This window comes from Trichechus manatus, unplaced genomic scaffold, assembly GCF_000243295.1.
Source record: "Trichechus manatus latirostris isolate Lorelei unplaced genomic scaffold, TriManLat1.0 scaffold00126, whole genome shotgun sequence".
In the NCBI taxonomy this organism is placed as follows: domain Eukaryota; kingdom Metazoa; phylum Chordata; class Mammalia; order Sirenia; family Trichechidae; genus Trichechus; species Trichechus manatus.
The window spans coordinates 2651961-2662904 of NW_004444062.1; the positions used below are offsets into that span (position 1 = coordinate 2651961).

The 10944-nt window shown below is 40.0% G+C and overlaps 1 protein-coding gene across 1 annotated transcript in view; it reads right to left on the bottom strand.

Annotated features, from left to right (window-relative positions):
• Window positions 1–10944, bottom strand: part of LIMCH1 (LIM and calponin homology domains 1) — a 455814-nt gene that overhangs the window by 14794 nt on the left and 430076 nt on the right. Inside the window, 4 exon segments of the mRNA XM_023738915.1 lie at window positions 2786–2907; window positions 4664–4791; window positions 5916–6020; window positions 6867–6959. Of these exon segments, the coding sequence (XP_023594683.1) occupies window positions 2786–2907; window positions 4664–4791; window positions 5916–6020; window positions 6867–6959 (448 nt within the window).

The following is a 10944-nucleotide window of genomic DNA, read 5'->3' on the forward strand; positions in this document are numbered from 1 at the left end:
AAGAAAGGCGATCCAACTGAATGCAGAAATTATCAAACAATATCATTAATATCACATGTAAGTAAAATTTTGCTGAAGATCATTTAAAAGCCGCTGCAGTAGTATATCAACAGGGAACTGCCAGAAATTCAAGCCAGATTCAGAAGAGGATGTGGAACCAGGGATATCACTGCTAGTGTCAGACAGATCCTGGCTGAAAGCAGAGTAACACTAGAAAAATGTTCACCTCTGTTTTATTGACTATGCAAAGGCATTCGACTGTGTGGATCATAACAAATTTTGGATAACGCTGCAAAGAATGGGAATTCCAGAACACTTAATTGTGCTCATAAAGAACCTGTACATAGATCAAGAGGCAATCGTTCAAACAGAACAAGGGGAGAGTGTATGGTTTAAAGTCAGGAAAGTTATGCAAAGGTGTGCATCAGGGTTGTATCCTTTCACCATACTTATTCAATTTGTATGCTGAGCAAATAATCCGAGAAGCTGGACTATATCAAGAAGAACGCAGCACCAGGATTGGAGGAAGACTCATTAACAACCTGCATTATGCAGATGACACAACCTTGCTTGCTGAAAGTGAAGAGGACTTGCAGCACTTACTGATGAAGATCAAAGACCACAGCCCTCAGTATGGATTACACCTCAACATAAAGAAAACAATCCTCACAACTGGACCAATAAGCAACATCATGATAAATGGAGAAGATTGAAGTTGTTAAGGATTTCATTTTACTTGGATCCACAATCAAAACCCATGGAAGCAGCAGTCAAGAAATCAAAAGATGCATTGAATTGGGCAAATCTGCTACCGAAGACCTCTTCAAAGCTTTGAAAAGCAAAGATGTCACCTTGAAGACTAAGGTGTGCCTGACCTAAGCCATGGTGTTTTCAATTGCCTCATATGCATTAGAAAGCTGGAGAATGAATAAGGAAGACCGAAGAATTGATGCCTTTGAATTGTGGTGTTGGTGAAGAATATTGAATATACCATGGACTGCCAAAAGAATGAATAAATCTGTCTTGGAAGAAGTACAACCAGAATGCTCCTTAGAAGCAAGGATAGCAAGACTACGTCTCACATACTTTGGGCATGTTATCAGGAGGGATCAGTCTCTGGAGAAGGACATCATGCTTGGTAAAGTAGAAGGTCAGCGTAAAAGAAGAAGACCCTCAACGAGATGGATTGACACAGTGGCTGCAACAATGGGCTCAAGCATAACAACGATTGTGAGGATGGCACAGGACCAGGCAGAGTTTCGTTCTGTTGTACATAGGATCACCATGAGTTGGAATCGACTCAACGGCATCTAACAACAACACCTCTTAATATAATCTCTCCTTTTTTAGGCTTTTAAGTCAAATTCACCTGCCAGCAGCAAATATTCTCAAAGGTTCCTCAGTGGTAAAATAAAAAATCGGCAAAGTTAAACAAATACACAAACAAAAACCACATAAACATGAAATTCAAAATCAAAGAAGGCTCCTAGGAAAATACTTAGGCAAATGTACAAATGTGCACATAAAAGATACATTTTCAATTAGAATACAACTTAAATTCCCTCAATAGGGTTTGTCTAAGTCATTCCTTGTTCAGCTTTAGAAATCCTTGAAAATGATGTTGCAACTATTTAGTGATATGGGAAGATGCTCACAACATACTGTCAAGATGAAACTCAGGATGCAAAGATTATGAACCATTTTATAGTATGTAAGTTCATATGCTTAGAAAAATAGTAATATTAATACTAATAAAGCAATAAAGATAGTTCATGAGGTTAAAAAAGTCAAAGAAGGGTCAGAATATAGAATAATGCAAAAAATTCAGTAAAATAAACTTTCATTAAGCATTGCTTTCTATACAGCAATATGGATTCAACATCTGAGGTTTGAGTTATCCAGGAAAGATCCTGAAGACCCATGGCATGTGGAATTTGACCGCTTTGGTGAGGAATAAATTCAAATCTTGTGGTTATGAGCCTGGAATATAGGAGACATGGGTAGGAGTACAGGTGGAATGGGGAGGGGAGCTGATGGGAACCTCACCACCTCCCAGCAGCCACATCTCAGCCTGGCTTTGTGGATTTCTACTCCTCCATGAGCATTCATAGGGTCGCTCTGAGAATCGTCTCGACGGCAATGGGTTTGGTTGTTTTTGGGTTTTTTTGTTTGGTCTATAAGCATTGTATGGGGGAAATTATGTCCTCAGGTGGAATTTGGAAAACTGAAGAAGTCTTAAAATGCACTGCTTGCAAAGGTCAAAGGTTTTCTGTAAACTCACTTTCTTTTTCATTAAGTGCTGTTATAGACTGAATTGTGTACCCCCAAAATATGTGTTACAGGATCCTAATCCTAAACCTAATCACTTCTGAGTTATAAAAAGAGCAACACAGACACAGAGACAAGTTGGCACCTACTGAGGAAGAGAGATGCCATGTGCGGATCACCAAGAACCAAGGAACGCCTGGGGCTACCGTGAAGGAAGGAATTGACACGGCCAAGACCCTGATTTGGACTTTTAGCCTCCAGAACTGTGAGAAAATAAATTTCTGTTATAGCACCACAAGGAAACTAAGACAAATGCTAATGCCTGCTGAGGTCTCCTTGGGTCCCCAGTGATTTCATGTAGACTCTGGTGAAAGTTTATTAACTCTACTGTGTAGCATAAGCCCCTAGTCCGGATCCTGTAAGGAGAAGCCTGCAGCCAGCAGAGGTCACATCTGCCATGATGATGCAGGAGTCTTAACACTAATTTAACATGGGGGTTGGTCTTCTCCATTCTTACCCTGAGATAGCTGTGGGTTCATCCCACAGTGTGGAGCCCCAGCTTCTGCTTCCAGCTGCTGGTCCTGGTGGATTCCTTTTGGTACAGGGTTCTCAGAATGAGCCAGGGCCCCTTGAGTTAGGCTGTTAAAATAAATATTATTTCAGAACAGAAGTAAAAGCAACAGAGCTAAACTCATTGTTCCTACTACATAAAACATGGAAGTGCTAATTATAATATTTAGAAAGAAACGGGACTAAAAATTTTATTTTTTTTAATATTAAACTAGATTTGAAATGGATTTAAAATACTGTAAAATGGTATGTATTTTCATCATCCATCAATTTAACAAGCTTGAGAAACCATCATTTCTGATGTTCTCCCTACCTCCCTGTCCACGAAATTCTTCATTCTAATCATTTCAAGAGATGCCAGAGCTAACTGGAATCTTCCAGATTTTCACAAGAGAGTTAGGACTTATTGTAGAAATCATTTGGGACACATGGGACCTTTACTGCCCATGTTAATTCATGTTAATGGCCTTTTATTGGATTCTGGTTACAAAGAAAGGAGAGATGAAAGAAAAGCTGGTGACAACAGGGACCGTCCAGAGATCTAGCAAAAATTCAAATAAAATGCTTATCAACATCATGTAAACCTTCCTGACCAGTGGCTTTCATTTCATAAAACTGGAAAGTCCCTTTAAACAGTGTTATTTGGAAATAGATGTGCTAACCAAAGTGTTCTGCAGTCTCTGGACATGGGCCCTGAGCTCCTATAGTCTACAAGTCACCCAGTCTTCTAGCTGATGTGCATAGGAGATTTCTCAGAGCAAAGCCCCAGCAGAAGAGCTCAGCTCCCAGCCAACCTTGCAAATTGGCCAGTCTTTGAAAATGACACTCAGATAGCCTTTTTTGTCTTCAGGTCCCTTTACAGAGGTGCTGTGTGTGTACGTGCACACATGTACATGAAAATGACAACACCTATCTGGTATCTCAGAGCTAGGTTTGAAGAAAGCTCCAGAGGCAAACACCTGTCTCTTGAAAACATGCTGGTGGACTCTGCCTCTTGAGCCTCCTGCAGGTCCCTTCTAGGTTAGCCCTGGGGTGGCATCAGTAAACCCACTACAGTCCATGGCTACGACCAGAGTCTCTTCCAGTCTGAGCTAGCTCTGAATGCTCCCGGGGTTTCTGAGTATCCTGTTCTGATCTCCCACAGCACATACTGGAACCCATAGGTGGGGTGATTACCCACAATCACCCATAGTTTGTTGGGTATCCTTTATATTATCATTAACAATAAATGTGACCTCTCACAGCTCAGGTGATACTATTGGCAATGCTCAGGTCCACAGTAGTGGGACCCCTCGGTCTCATTTCAATCTCTCTTCCTCCATATACATTCACTCTTTCAGATGAATGATATCTAGGTTTAAGGCTTTGAACAGACAACATGCTCCTTTGATAATCTATACAGTCTCTTTTTTTTATGGTGGTGAAAATATACATGCAAAAACATTCACCAGCACCAACTTCCACATATAAAATTCAATGACATTGATTACATTTCATGCTGTGCTACCATTATAGCTATCCTTTTCCAAAATATTCCACCACCATTAACATAAACTCAGTGTTCCCTAAGCAAAAACTCTCCCTGTCTCTCCTTATTTAAAAAACGTTTCTTCCATTTTAAAAATAAGCCTATTCATATTCACTATCCAAAGGACATTTACTTCAGAGCTATTAGACTGTGTCTAAGAAATATGCACTGTATTACTGGAATGATGATTTCAAAGCTGAATATGATTTGCATTAGCAATGGGTACCCTTTCTGGGAGTAACTGGGGAGAGCCTGGCTTTGCCACATTTTGATGGACAGGCTGGTACAGGTTCATACCTCCTCTTTTCCTCCAGTGGGTCACTTTCCCCGTTCTTAAGCAATAAGTCATTGTCATCCCCCTGGAATGGTTTCTTCTGTCTTCTCTCTTGTTCTTCCTCTTGACAGTTTTCCGAGTCCATCTTATTCTGAGGGGAAGAAAAAGGATAATCCTGAATAAAATTTCTAAACACATTCAACAACACATTCTGGCCATGAGATACTTGAGGCATTTTTCAATCATGTTGCCTACAATTTAAAACACAGTGAAGTCATCATTCTTTGCTCAGATTAACTGAACAGTAACTGACATCCAACTGTTTGGAATAAATGCATCATCTGCATCTCTCTCATAAGTGATCACGAAAGTGCATTTATTAGAAAGCCACTTTTCCAAAAAAATAAATAAGTCACAGGTTTGCTCATTTCAGGGCAAATGGCTTTCTAGTGTCCATGGGTTATTTTATTCAGATTATGGCTTACCCAAGATGCCTGGGTGGTACAAATAGTTACTAACCTAAATGCTGGCAGTTTGAACCCACTCAGTACTGCTGCAGAAGAAAGGCCTGACGATCTGCCTCCATAAAGGTTACACCCAAAAAAACCCTATGGAGCAGTTCTACTCTGTAACACACGGGACGGCCATGAGTTGGAATTGACTCAACAACAATGGGTTGATGGCTTATCCAGGTCTTGGTATGATGTCTGTCTAGTACCTCTATGACCCTGTTTGCAGGATGTGGAGGTAGGCCAGCTTTTCTAGCTCTTTCTAGCTCATTAAGACATACTTAAAGTTCTTGTGGAATATTAGGAGTGGGGCTAGAAGCAATTTCATGGAGGTTGGTGGAGAGCGTATTGCTGGTGTGCTGGCTGCTACCATCCAGTGCACAGGAAAGCATGGCAGAGAGAGACACAAATATCTGCTGAATGAATGAATGAGCTGGAAACCTGGCGTGAGAAGGATATTTCCAGCATGTGGTTTTGTTAATCGGGATCTTGCCAGCCAGGTGTGGAGAGATTTTGGTTGTCAGCCTGTCAGGGCAGATCCTGCCTGGGTAGCGACTTACTACTCCTCAGGAAATGACTCTAGGGTTTAGCCAGGGCAGTGACAGTACAATGGGATACAATGGCCATGTCATAGCTGGCAGCATTCTAGGGCATTAGCCAGTCCTGGATTTAACTCTTGAGTCTAGTGGGACAATGTCGCCTGTGGTTCTGTACTTCTACTTGTGTTTATTTATTTCACAAATAGGTCTTTAATCTATGGTCTCACCACTGTCCCACTGCTGTCAGTTATGGAGGAGGACGTGGACAGCTGGTCTGCAGAACTTGAAGAAACAGTAAATGGAACCACCGTGTCTTCAATTATCTTGCGTTCCTAAAACACGAAAAATCACATTTGCCATGAGAAAAATTTTATTAGGAACTTTAGGAAAAACTTCAGAATATGTGCAAACAAGCAGGGCATTAAAAAAAAATTATCATTTTCCTAAAGCATGCAAATCATATAACATTTTAGATGGGGAATGATTTAGAAATTAGCATTTAATTTAGAAAACAAAGTCTTTGCAAATTAGTTACTGTGATTCAAGAAGCCTAATTAGAAATGCTTCTAGTGATCTGATTATGCACAAAAATTATTGTTGAAGATAAAATTCACAACAATTTTTATCATAAAAAATTTTTTAATAATATACGTGAAGTGTAGTCCCTTTCAGATTCTTTAATGTGGTCTGGTTTGTTTATCTAAAAAAAAAACAAAATTCTTCTCCCTTCAAATCTTCTTAGTACTATGTAGTGAATGTAGTGGTAAGGACATCTTCATTTAGACTTGTTACCAAAATTATCCCCATAAAATTAATTTACTGCTATCAAAAATGCTCACCACAAGCAAACGAATGAATAAACAAAAAACATTGATTCTTCCATGTCATCTCTCTAAGATAAATAAGGACTTCAAATCTCTGACTAAATAACAGATACAATTATGTCATATATCCAGACCATGGCTCAATCTACCCTTACCACAAACCAAATTTTGGGGAATTGTGGTCTCTTCAATTCTATATGATCTGTCCCTTTTAAGAAGGTTGATGGGGATCCGCTCTGAGTAAAGAGAATAAGACATAGCCACATGCATACACATGCCATAGGCACAAAGAGTATTGATAGACTTTGACAAATTAGGACTATAAGGTCAAATTTCTTCTCAGGAGTTTCCTACCTCCTCATAGTATCTACGTTCTTCCTCTTCCACCTCCTTTTGGGCCTTTTCCCATTCTTCTTTCAGTTTGTCCTGTTCCTTCTGGTATCTCTCCTGTTACGGAATTTCCATAGAATGTTCTGAATTGCCAATTGCATGCATCATTGGGAATTTTTCCCTAATGAGGAACCCTGGTGGCACAATGGTTAAACGCTCGGGTGCTAACTGGAAGGTTGGTAGTTCAAACCCAGCAATGGCTCTGTGAGAGAAAAGACCTGGCGACTTGCTCCTGTAAAGATTACAGCCTAGGAAACCCTATGAGGCAGTTCTACTCTTTCCTGTAGGATTGCTATGAGTCGGAACTGACTTGAGGGCACACAACAACAACAAACCACCATTTACAATGTATTTCAATACTCTGAAACTAAAAAATGCATACAGTAAAAGAGGGATACTATTTTGTGACATTCAAACGTTTTAGGGACATAAAAATCCAAAGGGAAGCAGTATTTTCCACTGTTGGTGTTTTGTAGAATTGTTCTTCAGATATGTGAACAGAAGTTTGCTTGGATTACAATTTATGGAAAGAGAAAGATGAACAGATGGAAAAATTCTAAAATCTTCCTTAACTTGGATTTTGTTCAAGGATGTAAGCTCACCCAATTGTTTGCTTTCACTGCACGCTTCAGAGATAAGTTGTGGCATTCTGCTAATAGAAATAAGTTGCTGCCAGGAGAGTTTGATAAAAGATGAAAAACCTTATAGAGGTTTATAAGACAGACAATGCAGAAAGGTCCAAAATGGACAAGGTGATAAGTAGCTGAGTAGCTGGATTATTCTTTGTTTGTAGCCATTCTACCAAAATGGAATCTTCCCAGCTTTATGTAACTTCTGAATTAAGAGAAGCTCTTAAACAGCCCATTAGAATGCTTCAGTATCAGAGCTGCCATTCTTGTTTACAGAAAAAATGAAAAACACTAGTCACCACTTCTGGGGAAAAAAATAAAAATATTCTGAACAAGGATGACTTTAAAAATGTGACTGGAGTCCCTGGCAGCTGCCTAGAAGAAATGGATAAGTAGAGATTAAAATTAATACTTGAAATGAGAACTGACACCCCTAGAGGACTTGGGAGTGGCATTCCTAACATGACAGAGAGAAAGGAATCACTGAAGTGTGTCACATGCAGTCAAATATTTTAGGCTGATAATTGTCAACCCTCTCTCTGAGGCTAGAACGAATCTGTGCTTCTGTCCCCACTGGGAAGGCAGTGAAATTTCCTCCTGATATAACCTCTGAAGTCAAAAGGACTTCATTGGATTTGTCTTGGGCCTGGTGTTCTTATTAATACTCTGGCAAAACTACTGTAGGTCAATAACCCCTAGCAGGCTCTTGAACTCCAGGTAAAAGTTTATTATCAACACCAGATATTGTAGAGAAGGACCTGAGGGGCTTTTCAGAATAAAGGAAGCAAATCCTGAAACTACACAAGAGGTGGAAAAATGAGCAAAGCTTCTTAGGCTTATTGGTTCCAGGGGCTCACATCACATGCCCCCTCACCAAGAAGATGAACTGTTGTTACTGGGTACTATTAAGTTGATTCTGACTCATAGCGACTCCATGTGATACAGTGGAACTGTCCCATGGGGTTTTCTTGCTGTAATCATTCTTTAAAAAAATTTTTTATTGTTGTAGTTTAAATGAAATTTACATTTCAAGTTAGTCTCCCATACAAAAATTTATACATACATTGTTATGTGACCCTAACCGCTCTCCCCATACTGTGACAGCACACTCCTCCTTTCCACCCCTGATTCCCCTTGTCCATTCAACCAGCTCCTAACCCTCTCTGCCTTCCCATCTCACCTACGGACAGAAGCTGCCCGTTTAGTCTCTTGTATCTATCTGAGCTAAGAGGCACACTACTCACGAGTATCACTTTATGTCCCACAGTCCAGTCCAATCCCTATTTGAAGAGATGGCCTTGGAAATAGTTTTAGTTCTGGGCTGATAGAGAATCCAAGGGCCATGCTTTCCGAGGTTCCTCCAGTCTCCATCAGACCATTAAGTCTGGTCTTCTTACTAGAATTTGAGTTCTGCACCCCACCTTTCTCCTGCTCCATCAGGGACTCTTTGTTGTGTTCCCTGTCAGGGTGGTCACTGGTGGTAGCTGGGCACCATCTAGTTCTTCTGGTCTCAGGGTGATGAAGTCTCTGGTTTATGTGGCCCTTTTTGTCTTGTGGGCTAATACTTTCCTTGTGTCTTTGGTGTTCTTCATTCTCCTTTACTCCAGGTGGTTGGGACCAATTGATGCATCTTAGATGGCCGCTTGCAAGCTTTTAAGACCCCAGATGCCACTCACCCAAATAGCATGCAGAACATTTTCTTAATAAGCTTTCTTATGCCAATTGATCTAGATGTCCCCTGAAAGCATGGTGCCCAGACCACTACCCCTGCTACTCTGTCCCTCAAAGTGTTTGACTGTATTCAGGAAACTTCTTAGCTTTGGTTTAGTCCAGTTGTGCTGACTTACCCTGTAGTGTGTGCTGTCCTTCCCTTCACCCAAGATAATTCTTATCTACTATCCAGTTAGTAAATAACCCTCATCCTCCCTCCCCACCCTCATAACCATCAAAGAATGTTGTCTTCTGTGTTTAAACCTTTTCTTGAGTTTTTATAATAGTGGTCTTATACAATATTTGTCCTTCTGTGACTGACTAAATTCACTTCGCATAATGCCCTCCAGATTCCTCCATGTTATGTTTCATGGCTTCATCGTTGTTCTTTATCATTGCATAGTATTCCATTGTGTGGATATACCATAATTTGTTTACCCATTCGTCCATTGATGGGCACCTAGGTTGTTTCCATCTTTTTGCTATTGTGAACAGTGCTGCAATGAACACAGGTGTGCATATATCTATTCGCGTGATGGCTCTTATTTCTCTAGGATACATTCCAAGGAACGGGATAGCTGGATCGGATAGTACTTCTATTTCTAGCTTTTTAAGGAAGTGCCAAATCAATTTCCAAAGTGGTGGTACCATTTTAAATTCCCACCAACAGTGTATAAGTGTTCCAGTCTCTCCACAAGCTCTTCAGCATTTATTATTTTGTGTGTTTTGGATTAATGCTAGCCTTGTTGGTGTGAGATGATATCTCATTGTAGTTTTGATCGGCATTTCTCTAATGGCTAATGATCATGAGCATTTCTTCACGTGTCTGTTAGCCACCTGAGTATCTTCTTTGGTGATGTGCCTGTTCATATCCTTTGCCCATTTTTTAATTGGGTTATTTGTCTTTTTGTTGTTGAGGTTTTGCAGTACCTTGTAGATTTTAGAGATTAGACGCTGATCGGATTTGTCATAGTCAAAAATTTTTTCCCAGTCTGTAGGTTGTCTTTTGACTCTTTTGCTAAAGTCTTTTGATGAGCATACGTGTTTGATTTTTAGGAACTCCCAGTTATCTAGTTTCTCTTCTGGTGCTTGCGCATTGTTACTTATGGTTTGTACTGTGTTTATGTCACGTATTAGGCTCTTAGTGTTGTCCCTATTTTTTCTTCCATGATCTTTATCGTTTTTGATTTTATATTTAAGTCTTTGATCCACTTTGAGTTTAGTTTTTGTGCATCGTGTGAGGTATGGGTCTTGTTTCAGTTTTTTGCAGGTGTTTATCCAGTTCTGCCAGCACCATTTGTTAAAAGAGACTGTCTTTTCCTCAATTAACGGACTTTGGGCCTTTGTCAAATATCAGCTGCTCATAGGCGGATGAATTTATTTCTGGATTATCAATTCTGTTCCATTGGTCTATGTATCTGTTGTTGTACCAGTACCAGGCTGTTTTGACTACCGTGGCAATATAACAGGTTTTAAAATCAGGTAGTGTGAGGCCTCCCACTTTGTTCTTCCTCTTCAGTAATGCTTTACTTATTCAGGGCCTCTTCCCTTTCCATATGAAGTTGGTGATTTGTTTCTCCATCTCATTAAAAAATGTCAGTGGAATTTGGATCAGGATTGCATTGTATCTGTAGATCGCTTTGGGTAGAACTGACATTTTCACAATGTTGAGTCTACCTATCCATGAGCAAGGTATGTTTTTC